We start from the raw sequence: 13,183 nt of genomic DNA, 5'->3' as shown, positions 1-13,183 counted from the left end.
AATACCGGCAGGATAAGATTAAATTGCAAGTCCAGCGGGGAATGAGGCAAAAGAAATTGAATTTTATAACTTGTTATAGTATAAAATTCAATAATATAATGTAGAATATATATTTACTAATTAAATAATAATATCTAATCTAATCTAATAAAATTTGATAAATATATTATATTTGAACAAAAAATATTTTTTATCTTGAAACGCTTATATAATAAATGTTTGACATGTAACCAATTTCTTCTAAGTGTAAAACAATTTTACATTTTTACAATATTTTATAGGTTGGCATCCATTTAAACAACAAAAATTTATACCTGACAATATATCACAATGCTTAAATTTTTGTGAATGGTTTATTGAACACGTAAGTTTGTTTTCTAATATTTTATTGCAATATATTGTCGGCTATCTTCTTGCGTTATTAATTTTATATTAAATTGTTCAATTTATACAGATGGATTTCAGTGATACCAAAAATTTATTTAGTTTTGAAAAACATTCTCTGACAAAGTATTTTTTAGAATCAATAGCTGCATAATCTGACATATTGCGTTACTATATACGCAATCCATACTGTACGTATAAAAAATATTTAAGACCGATGGACTATGAATACGTGGCTAGAAGCGTTTCACATTATCGACTTCGAATTTGTTCAAGAAAATATGGATGCATGTTTATTATTCAGAATTTCTTTTCCATCGTTTCAATAAACTTTTTGAAGACGTGCCACTTGCGAATAAACTAGAAATGATATTTCAACAGAATGGATATCCCGCCCTTCGTTTTTGGCTAGAATCAGTTTAATTCAAAAATTTTATTAGAGTGGGAGATCGAACTGCATGGTCTTCAGAAGTGCTCATTATTCTTTGGAATTCATACCTATAAACTTTTTGTGGGACTTCTTAAAAAATAAAGTATATAAAACATTGCTGAAAAATTACAAAATTCTAAAAAAATGAAATTTCTAAGATGTGCAGAAATTACTCCTGCACATTGAATAAAATGAGAGAAAATTTTATGCACATAATTGTATTATATTTAGAAGAAGTGGTTACATTAAACATTTATTATAAGCATATTTTTAAATAAAAAATATTTAACTTTGTTTTATAAATTTGTTGTTATTTGTTTAATGTTTATTAATTTTAATTGTTTAATGTTTATAAATTTAATTATTACGACATTATTAATATTTGTATTATTAAACATATCTATACTATTAAACGTATTTTTTATTTATATTATGTAAACTATTCCTGAGTAAAATCCGATTCCCCTTGTTTCACTCACCGTCGGACTTGCAATCTGAGTTCTATTTTCGAATTTATATGAAAAATTTTCGCATACGAAAGAGGCGCTATAACTTTTACTAATTGATACATACCTTTTAGTTGTCATTATCAGTGAACGCGCAAGCATCACTTTCGTACGCAAAAATTTTTCGTAGGAATCATTTTCCGTAGAAAACCTCAGATTGCAAGTCCGATGGTGAAGCAAGGGGGGCAGTCGGTTTTTACTCAAATATAATTCAATAATATAGATGAAAGATAATAGTTTAATAGTATAGATATGTTTAATAATACAAATATTAATAATACCGTAATAATAAAATTAATAAACATTAAACCATTGAACAAATAATACAACAAATTCATAAAACAAAGTTAAATATTTTTTATTTAAAAATATGCTTATAGTAAATGTTTAATGTAACCACTTCTTCAAGTATAATTCAATAATACAGATAAAAAATATGTTCAATGATATAAATATTGATAATAACATAATAATAAAATTAATAAACGTTGAACAAATAATACAATTTAATTTAAACACAAAACAAGGATAACATTTTTTATATTAAAATATAATAATAATAAGCTTATAATAAATGCTCAATGTAACCACCATCTTCTTCTAAACATAACGCGACCCTGCGCATAAAATTTTCTCTTACTCTATCCAGCATGGCAGGAGTGATTTCTGCACATGCGTTGCGTATTCTATTTTTTAAATCCTCTTTATTTATTGGTAGAGTTTGATATATTTTATTTTTTAAAAAGCCCCATACAAAAAAGTCCATAGGCGTAAGATCCGGAGAACGTGGTGGCCATTCCTGAGGACCATGAAGTCCGATCCATCTTCTAGGAAATTTTTGATTTAATACTCTTCTCGCCAAAAGAGATGTATGGGCGGGATGTCCATCTTGTTGAAAGATCATATCTAGCCTATTAGCTAGTGGAACATCTTCCAAAAGCTCATCAAGCCGGTGGAGAAGAAATTGTGTATAATACTGTGCATCCACATTTCCATCGATAAATTCAGGGCCAATGACGTGATTTTCTATGACTCCAAGCCACACATTTAGAGTCCACCTGCCTTGAATATTTGTTTCTTTTATACAGTGTGGATTGTGCTGTGCATAGTGATGTTCATTATGACGATTTATGCATCCATCACTTCCGAAAACTGCTTCATCACTCCAAAAAATATTTTTTAAAAAGATATCATTTCCAGCGTCATTGAAATCTACCTGTAAAAACTGAATAATTTAGTATAAAATTGACGATGCAAGTCGATAAATGACGTATCTGGTATAATATGTCTGGTCTTATAGAATAATAAAAGAATAGAAAATTTAAACTTACGTGATCAATAACCCATTCACAAAAATTTAAACGTCGTTGCATATCACCAGGTTTAAGTTTGTGTGTTGTATGTTGTTTAAATGGATGCAAACGCAGCGAATGTTTAATTATTTTATGCACCGTAACATGATGCATATTTAAATCTGTGGCAATTGCTCTTGTGCTTGTATGAGGATTTGCCTCAAGAGCTTGTTGAACAGCTTCAATTGCCCCTTGGTTTCTTTGTGGAACATGGATCGGCTTGCTTGATTTATAAAATTGCCCATTTGTTTCTAATCGTTGATGAAGACGATGAAAAAAACCGTGGTCTGGGTGTCGTCTGTCCGGAAACCTTTGGATGTAAAGTGCAGCTGCTTGCCTTTGATTTTTTCGACACTTGCCGTAAATAAGAATCATGTCTGTTAATTCTCTAAACGAATAATGATTTTGTTCCGGTTCCATTATGATATATTTTAAATTTTAACGCGTTTTAATCTCTGTGACTCACGCTAATGTCTGTCAAATAGAAACGATCGAGAGACTACGACGCGAGAAGTGCAGGGACAAACAATTGGATAAACAACATATAGCGTCTAAACAGAAACGATCGAGAGGCTACGACGCGAGAAGTGCAGGGACAAACAATTGGATAAACAACATATAGCGTCTAAACAGAAACGATCGAGAGGCTACGACGCGAGAAGTGCAAGGAGTGCAGGGACAAACAATTGAATAAACAACATATAGCGTCTATTAAAAGTCAAATGCAGTTAACAAACATGATCCTTATCTATATCGAATAGAAAAAATCAAACGTAGTGACAGCATTTTGCGCTCCAAAATTTTCGAGTGACATCCAGACTACGATTTCTTTTATTATCTCTGTGAAAGACTTTTTTTTTATGAAAACAAGTGGACAATCTTTTCAATCCAGCAGGTCTAATCATGTTCTACAAAAGAACCAAGACTTATTTGCCTTCTTACGAATTAAAGTATTAATTTTTGGAAAATAAATTATAAAAAATAGAAATCGTAACTTATTGTCAGAGATTACTCTCCTTATAATTAAGCAAAAGACACTATTTTATGTGCAGGATTGCGTTAAAAAATTTTGGTTACAGCAAATAAACATTATATAGGCATATTTAAAAAAAATGTTTTATAATTATTAATATGTTTTATAATTATAATTTTAAATATTTATTAAATTTTATTTATATTAGGTTAAGTCAGATATTTGTATCATTAAATATAGATTTTTATCATATTATTAGTTATACATTGTAACAGAATGTTAAATTCAATTTCTTTTGCCTCATTCCCCGCTAGACTTGCGATTTAATCTTATCCTGCCGGTATTACCTTACCGGTAAAGCATGCGCCTCCCAATAGGCAACCCGACTTAAGAATGTGTAGGTCGCGGAAGCACCCTGTACATGGGATGCTTGATTTTCTTGTTGTGCATTTCCACGTTCACGGATGTTCTTCCTAGTGTCGTAATAGAATGCCCGGTTATTCCGGTCAATTTGATGTGTTCATCACGGATTTTGGTTTGTCCCTTCAGTGTTTTTAATTTTATTAATGACACGGTTGAGCCGGTGTCAAACAGGAATTCGATCTTGCCCCGCTCTGCTTCGCGTACGGGCAGTGTAATCATGTCGAGGCCAGTGTCGCTGCCCCGTGCATGCTTCACGTGTGTCACACGATATGCATCAGCTGTGCGCGAGGAGCTTGCGTCATCGCTCGAGCTCTCGTCGCTGCTCGCTGTCTGGTATGCTTAATCATTTTTATTTCCTTGCTCGCTCGCTTGCCGTTTTCTATCCTTTTCATAGTTTTAGGCTTTTCGCTCCGGCGATCATCGTCCTTTTTCTTGGGTCGACCGTGAAGGGACCAACACTCTTTTCGGGTGTGGCCTGCCTTTTTGCAATGGTCACAGTATAGTTCCACTGTGTTTACGCGAGGCCGTCCCTCTGATCGCAGTAACTCGAACCGCTTAGCGTATCGGCTGCTGCGGCATTCTCGCCCGTCATGCCCATTCTTGCCGCACTTTCCGCATCGCAGAGTATTCCGTGCGTACTTGGGGGCGGTGCGAGGGTCTTCCTTCCGATTTTGGTTAGGTTCTCTTACTTTTTCTTCGGCACTGGCGCCGGATATCGCGTCCTGCAGCGTTTTGTATCGCTGGGCGCGTACCAGGGAGTTTGATGTCTTCGTGCAAACCGATCTGGTAGTTGTACAGGGCCTGCTCCTTAATATTGCCCAGGCTCGCTGTTGTTCGATAGTGTGGTTCTTGCCCTCCTCCATGGACTCATATAGTTCCATGGCAAGAAGGTCCACTTGCCGTTCGAATTCCTGCGCGCTTTCCGCTGGTTTCTGCTTGAGCGAGTTAAACTCTTGTTGCAGATGTGCGGTGCTCCGTTTGGAAAGGTACTCATTTTCGAGCTCTCTTTTCAGTTGTTCGAAGCTGTATACATCGCGCGTGTAGAAGTTCATCATTGCTTTATCTTTAAATTTCGTGCATAGGATGGCTTCTAGCAGGGTATGTTTGTCGGCTGGGTGTATGTTTTTCATCGCGTATGTACCGGCGCTAATAAATTCGCGGACGCGGTTTCGCTGCTTGCCGTTGATGTCCGGTATCATATTTCGCGCTTTTTTCATACTCAGAAAATTTACTGTCGATCCGCGCTGATTTCTAATGTCGTTATTCGATCGTCCGTACGACAAATCTAAGGCGTGATCGTGAAAATTTTGGGGTCTCAGAGGTGCTTCCGTCCTTCGCTGATAACCCGGATCTCTTTTACTTAGACCTAATTGGAATTTCAGGTCGCGTAGTTCATGCATAACATGCAATAATATTGTTTCTCGTGGCGGGAGGTTCGGATTTATCCTCTGTGCCGGTCGTTCTTCTGCATGGTCATTTTCCTCATGCAGGAAATTATGAAGTCGTAATATTTCTGCATCGACTTCATTTCGCGGTATATTTCCGGACGCTTCGGCGGGAGAGTGAGCCATTGTCGTGGGACTGGATGTCAGTCGATTGTCGGTCCGATTTCGTCCGTCTAAGTCACGCGTCGTATTAGGTTCGGCGCTTATCAAACTAAACTCGCGTGCGTTCGCTGTGGTTCCCCGTTCGGTGACGACGTGTGTTCCGCGGTCGCCTATAACACGTAGCGCGTGTTGCGTCGCGTCTCGTATATTGCGTAACGCGGTTTCCGCTATGCCTACTGCCTCGTGTTCTGGAGAATCTATTGTATCTCCCGAAGGCTGCTGCCCTGCGTTTCGCGGGCTGTCTCCGTTATGGGACATTAATTATTTGTTTGAATTATTCGAGACAGTGTGCAGCTCGCATGCTGTATATCTCGCGGTCGTCTCCCGAGTATTATTGGCGGAGTCGGATTACGCACGGCTAAGCGTCTTATTGCGGTCGCGTGTGTACGTGCTAGAGCGTCGTACTTGAATCAGAGTTTTACTAGCTGATACTGTATTATTGAGTGGCGCGTATAAAAAAAATCTCTCTTCTTTTTTTTTTTGACAAGCGTTTTCTTTCGCGGATAAACTTCGCGTTGTCTCGTTTTTTCGCGCGGTGTCAATTTTCTGCTGTATTATTATTTCTCGGTCGTGTTGTCCTTTGCACAGGACATTACAATGAGTGCGCAAATATTTGTTACAATTCTGACTTACATTAGTAGAACGGCGCGCATGGCGGTTGTCGTAGGTCAGCTCGCTGGATGGACTGGCGCGTACGGCGTTGTAATAGGATGTGCTGCTTTTCCTTGTAGTCTACACGTCTGTCTAGTCGTCGCCCCTTGTTGTGGTCCACCTCTCGTAGGCTGGTCGGTCGTTCCGTCCCCCGGCAGAGAAGCTCGTTCTTCAAGGACACTTAGCACCGTGTAGTGATGCGTTAGCACAGATTTTGCACTCACGCACTGAATAACACGATGGTGCTGTCTCAGCTTGTCTTACTGTCGGCTGGTCTTCTTCTCGCAGGATTGTGCTTCCTTTGAGTTTTTGGATTTGCTGGTTCTTTGTTAGTTCCTTTTCAGCTTCTTCTATCTGTTTTTCTATCCCTTGTTTCTGACGGCTTCTTGAATCCCATCGCTGCCACCAATTTTGTTGTGAGCGTTTGCTCGTTTCGGGAATTCTTTCCCGTCGGTAGTTGGGATTCGTTCTGCCTGAAGGGTTAGGACCCAAAGGGTGAAAGTTCGGCTCGGTATATGAGAGAAAAGAAGACGTTTCTTACTTGCTTGTTCGTTGTCTTTATTTCTTTCTCTTGCGCTTACAGTCAGCTGTGTTGATGTTACGTAACACTCGTGATAAGATTTACGGTATGCGACTTTGCTCGGTCGTTGTTATGATACTCTCCGCTCGGTCACAGCGTGGTCGCGTTTATATGCTATCTGGCGCAATTTCGGTGGCCAGTGACCGGGCGTCGGTAGCTTCCGCGAGGCTAAGCGTTTCGACATTGGAACGCGGTAGCCTTGCGGTTTGATTTTGCAGCGTAGGGCCTATTTCTAGGGCAATACAAACTGCTTCCGAATGCGCTGTTGTAATCTCACGGAAGTTGCTCGGGACTTCCGTGAACGCGGCGGATTCTTGTGCGTCTTTCGAAAGAGGTGCTTCTTGCCATGTCTTTCGAAAGATGCGTGTCGCAATTATGATAGATATAGTTGTAATCGGCTTACAACATTTATAACTAATATTTGCTTTAATAGAATCGACTATACGCTTACAAAAACTTAAAGTATACATTATAACGAACAAAATAAGTATTTGTTAAAGTATTTTTCGTTAATAATCACTGAGATGTCGTTGACGGAAGTTAGGCATTTTTACTCAGTTTTTCTCTTTTGCGGTTGGATTTGAACGATAAGTATTTTCTTATATTACATATATCTCGAAAGCTATGCATTTTATAAAAAAAAGTACAAAATACTTTTTTTGTACTTTGATTGTGTAGAAGGATTTTTAATTCTGTAAATACAATAAAAAGATTAATGAATTCGAAATAATCAAAATATAGGTAAAACAAAACAGGTTCAGCATCGCCTTAAGTAGAAAAATGCGAAAAAAATCGTAAAAACTGCTTTTCACAAATTTTTTTTATTGAAATATAAAACTCTAACTCTTTTTATAACTATCGGTGAATAAAATAATTATACTTTAAGAATATATTTTTCCAATTTGTCATTTCAAAATTGTCATTTTCATTAAAAAATGGCAGCTAAATTGCAAAAATTTACGAATGTCGTATTTTTTCCACAAAAATTCATAAATTTTGAATAACTTACAGCTTATTATCACTAAAAATAATGGGATTGATATTTGCAGTTTATTTTCGATCAAGTACACAATTCTTAACATGGCGAATTCAATATGGCATAATTTGCGAAAATCGTCGCTTTTTCCATAAATTCTTTTTTGAAAACTGTTTTATACACAAATTATTACCAGTTTATAAATTTTTTTATTAGTATATATCAATGAACATAAATTTATAAAGTTAAAAGCAGTAAATTTAAAATAGTATTTGTTGACTATTAATAATTCAAACCATACATTTTTTTCTTACATGCGTTTTTCATACAATTTTGTATACATAGATTTTTGAGGTCGTTGAATCCAAGTCCGGAGTCATTTGAAAATTTTCATAATTTAAGATGGCGGATATGGTGGACCAAATTAATGAATAATAAACCAATTTATTTCAATTTGAGTATCTGGGGGTTTTTAGGAGTGTTAATTATAAATTTGGAATCTAAATTTAAAAATTTAAAACGGCGGACACAATTTGGTGCATCAAGTTTTTGAAAAGTGGGTTAATTTATTTCAATTTGGGTATTTGGGAGTTTTGAGGTCGCCGATTATAAATTTGAACTCAAAATAAAAAAAATTTAGAATAATCCCTTACGGAAAAAACACTAAAAGTAACACTTAAAGAAATACTCAAGTTGAGTATAATTTGGGACAAGAGGTAAACACTCAGTTCAGTGTAAACACTTAACTTGAATTTTCGCTCTTTAATTTATTTTTAATTAGAGTGTTATTACTCTTAACTTGACTGTTCGCCATCTAATTGAGTGTTAATTTCAATGTTAATCCTAAATTTAAAAATAACACTGAAATTAACACTCAATTAGATGGCGAACATTCAAGTTGAAAGTAATACTCAAATTAATACTCAAAGCCAGCTGAACATTCTATAATTGAATGTTTATGTTAGATATTCGTTTTATGTCCATTTCTATCAATGCAGATTAATTTTAATTTCGGTTGAACTTGCTTTTCTTGCTTTTGTTTTTATGTAACATTTTCTAATCCAATGTTTAAGAGTGCATACTCAATATTAAGTGTATACCTTCAACCGATAAATGTTGAATGTACATCCCGAACGTTTCAGTGTTCACACTTTATGTTGGAAGTATACACTCATTTATTGAGTGTCATATCCAAATGTTGAGCATATCTTCGTGTGCAAATATCCGGTGATCAAATTTTACGTGTGCATATAACTGGTGTACATTTTTAATAAAAGTTCTTTTGTGTCCAAATGCACAGTGTGCATATGCACCGTAGTCATTTGAACCGTGCCCAAGATATCGTGTCCAAAAGCACCGTGTCCAAATGCACCGTGTCCATTTGAACTGTGTCCAAGTGAGTGCTACCCGAACATATCCAGGGCCCGTGTCGAACTCCGTCTTATAATCTAAGGCCTTTTCTGTAATTCTCCCCCTCAAGAGCCGCCAAGCCGACAGTCATACTGTAAATATAAATTGCGATTTGCGAGACACCGGGACGACGCGAGAAAGTGAGATTTCCGAGAATCGTGTTCCGGGATTGAGAATACTGAGGGCCCCGAGTGGCGGGCATTGTTCTGAGACGAGATCTCGAGAAATCCGTCTCCTGGACGAATATATCGAGTATCCGGAGATGATACCGTTGTATCGAGGCGCCGTAACCACCTCGCGAAGATTTGTGTAAGACCCGCTACGGGCTATACCTCGGCGTAGATACTGGAACTTTTGCGTAGTATATGAAGCCGCGGGTAGAATCACGAGTACTCTCTAAATTTCTTAGAGTGAAAATACTGCCACTCCAATTTTTTGAGTGATTTTTCACTCTTAAAGAGTGAAAATACTGTCACTGCCACTCTTAAGAGTAAAAAATCACTCGAAAAATTGGAGTGGCAGTATTTTCACTCTAAGAAATTTCGAGAGTAGGATGCGTGCGTGTCTCGATTCGTCGGGAGAATTTACGAACAATTAAATATGGTTATATTTTTTATTGTTACACGTCTTATTAATATATGATCTACTATATTACTATTAAATGAGTCGTTAGTAATTGTGAACTTCCTCTCCCACTCTCCGAAAAAGACCGTTTTAGTATAAAAATTCCGCCCCTCTACCATTTTGTGTAGGAGCGAACTACCGGGTAATTAATTAGCCGTCATGATTAACTATTTTGTGAATTTTGTGTGGTGAGATTCTTCATACCTAGCGCCCAACAATTGAGAAAAATAAAGTAACGTAAAGTGAGATCGCGACGAAGTTGCAGACGAGTCAAGGAAAATGCCGTCGCAATGTATATGTATATGTATATGTATATGTATATGTATATGTATATGTTTATGCATTATGTATTGTATATACAGGGTGTTTTAGATTAACCGGAGGTGCCGGCATGTACGTATTCCTCATGAAAAACTGAGTCGAAAATGTCAGTAGCAAAATCTTGAGGGATCAATAGTTTTCAAATGGTAAGCCTTTGAAACTTTCCAACCACAGGCCGTGAAGCTCGCGCTGTCAGGCGCGGCGCAACTAAGCGGCCGGCCGGTCGCTTTGACGAGTATCGCTAAACGGTATGGTACCGAACGAGTATAAATCTGTGAAATCTCTATTAATATTTGTTGCTGTATTCTTAAATCGAATCCAATTTAATTGACAAAAAGTAATATCAGTTGTAAATTCGATAAAACGTCATTTATATCAATAAAAAATATGTATTTCTAAAATATGTTTTATGTATAAACGTATTTAAATAAATTAATAAATAAAATCAATATTAATTAAATTATTTAATCAAATAATATTAAAAACATCAGTTGACAACATTTCCAAAACTTTTTTTCAAAAAGTTCTGTCACAAACAGTATTAGAAAACATTTACATTTGAAATTCGCATTTGATGTAAATAAATATTTTATATTTAGGAAATGAAATGAACGAAATTCCGAATTATGATATAAGAGGAAAAGGAAGTAATACTGTGAAGGAATCGACGTAAGTAAATAATAAGTATTATTATTACAAATTACATTTTGAATAATATTTTAGAAACTTTTAGAGTAGATATTCGAAATGGCCACCATCCATTTCAATACAAAGCTGAGCACGTCTAATCAAATTTTCTCTCGATCTTTGTACCATTTCAGGCGTAATGGTTGCAAGCGCCTCATCAATTCGATCACTCAGTTCCTGGACAGAATTTATGGGCATGTGATACACATATTCTTTTATCGTCCCCCATAAGAAAAAATCAAGCGGAGTTAGATCTGGTGACCTCGCTGGCCACGCTCGAGGACCTCCACGGCCAATCTATCTATTGGGATATTTTCTATTTAAAATTTCCCGTGTGCACCTTGCATAGTGTGAAGGTGCTCCATCATGCTGATACCACATAACGTGTCGTTCCTCCAATGATACATCCTCCAATAATTCAGGCAAAAATACTGTCCAGGAACTGAGTGATCGAATTGATGAGGCGCTTGCAACCATTACGCCTGAAATGGTACAACGATTGAGAGAAAATTTGATTAGACGTGCTCAGCTTTGTATTGAAATGGGTGGTGACTATTTCGAACACCTACTCTAAAAGTTTCTAAAATATTATTCAAAATGTAATTTGTAATAATAATACTTATTATTTACTTACGTCGATTCCTTCACAGTATTACTTCCTTTTCCTCTTATATCATAATTCGGAATTTCGTTCATTTCATTTCCTAAATATGAAATATTTATTTACATCAAATGCGAATTTCAAATGTAAATGTTTTCTAATACTGTTTGTGACAGAACTTTTTGAAAAAAAGTTTTGGAAATGTTGTCGACTGATGTTTTTAATATTATTTGATTAAATAATTTAATTAATATTAATTTTATTTATTAATTTATTTATACATAAAACGTATTTCAGAAACACATATTTTTTATTGATATAAATGACGTTTTATCGAATTTACAACTGATATTACTTTTTGTCAATTAAATTGGATTTGATTTAAGAATACAGCAACAAATATTAATAGAGATTTCACAGATTTATACTCGTTCGGTACCATACCGTTTAACGATACTCGTCAAAGCGACCGGCCGGCCGCTTAGTTGCGCCGCGCCTGACAGCGCGAGCTTCACGGCCTGTGGTTGGAAAGTTTCAAAGGCTTACCATTTGAAAACTATTGATCCCTCAAGATTTTGCTACTGACATTTTCGACTCAGTTTTTCATGAGGAATACGTACATGCCGGCACTTCCGGTTAATTTGGAACACCATGATATATGAATCGGCTATTTTGACAACACCAAGAAACTACCATATTTTATTGCATACATTAAAGTACACTAACATTCTGATGTATATATTACCAATATTTTTGATATTTAATACACTAGTAAGTAGGTATAACCAATTAACTACAGATGGGCTACTTTGATGACAGTACAAAGTTATGTACAATAACATATATGTGTGTAAATAAAAAAGTAAAGGTCAATTTATACATATCCATAATGTATCCGCTCAAATCCGTAATTTTCCGTCAGTGTCAGTATTTACCTGTGGTTCATCCAGTATCAAACAAATCACTTTTTTAGGATTAAGTTTTACATTTGGATGCAAACTACACGGATACGTGGAAACGATCATTCAGTGACAAAAATGTCACGGATGTCACTGACACGGTACTGATACGGCATTGACACGTTACGGATATGTGTAAACTGACCTTTATTTTTGTCTTTTTTTTAAACTACGTTCTGCATATACATAGCAATAATATAAGAAATTACAAAAATATATTTTAATAAAACTTAAATTTAACTTATTAAATTTTAATTAAATTTATATAAAACTTTGTAATTCTCGATTTAAAAAAGAAATAGTAATTACCTTTATGTAATGAAACTTGTTTTTTCAGGGTGGCATATTCGGTATTTATAATTGCTAACAAACTATTTTGCAAAATCACTGCAATGAAGAAGGCTATTGCCCAGGGATTATTTTGATTTTGCATTTTTCTGAAATAAGAATACAAAATTATTTACAATTAAAGAATTCAAAATTAATTATTAAAATAAATTAAAATAATTAAAAATGGTTAGAAAAAAACTACAAAAATAAACTACAATAATAATTGTATAGATAACCATCTATACAAATTTGACAGGTGTCAAAATTTAATTGCAAAGACTGTTACTTTCGCAACACGAAGTAAGCGCAGTGAGAGAACCAATCGGCATCGCGGAAAAGCAGCAACAATACAATGATAACATCTCCTTT

At 35.5% G+C, this 13,183-nt stretch overlaps 1 protein-coding gene across 1 annotated transcript in view; it reads right to left on the bottom strand.

Moving 5' to 3' along the window:
- Positions 1–12,917, bottom strand: part of LOC105831444 (peroxidase) — a 137,737-nt gene extending 124,820 nt beyond the window's left edge. Inside the window, exon 1 of the mRNA XM_036292740.1 lies at positions 12,794–12,917. Within this exon, the coding sequence (XP_036148633.1) occupies positions 12,794–12,917 (124 nt within the window). The remainder of the gene's footprint in view (positions 1–12,793) is intronic.
- Positions 12,918–13,183: the final 266 nt, after the last annotated feature.

Source organism: Monomorium pharaonis, chromosome 10 (assembly GCF_013373865.1).
Source record: "Monomorium pharaonis isolate MP-MQ-018 chromosome 10, ASM1337386v2, whole genome shotgun sequence".
Lineage (NCBI taxonomy): Eukaryota > Metazoa > Arthropoda > Insecta > Hymenoptera > Formicidae > Monomorium > Monomorium pharaonis.
The sequence above is the reverse complement of the archived record's forward strand: the minus strand, read 5'-3'. Positions and strand labels throughout refer to the sequence as shown.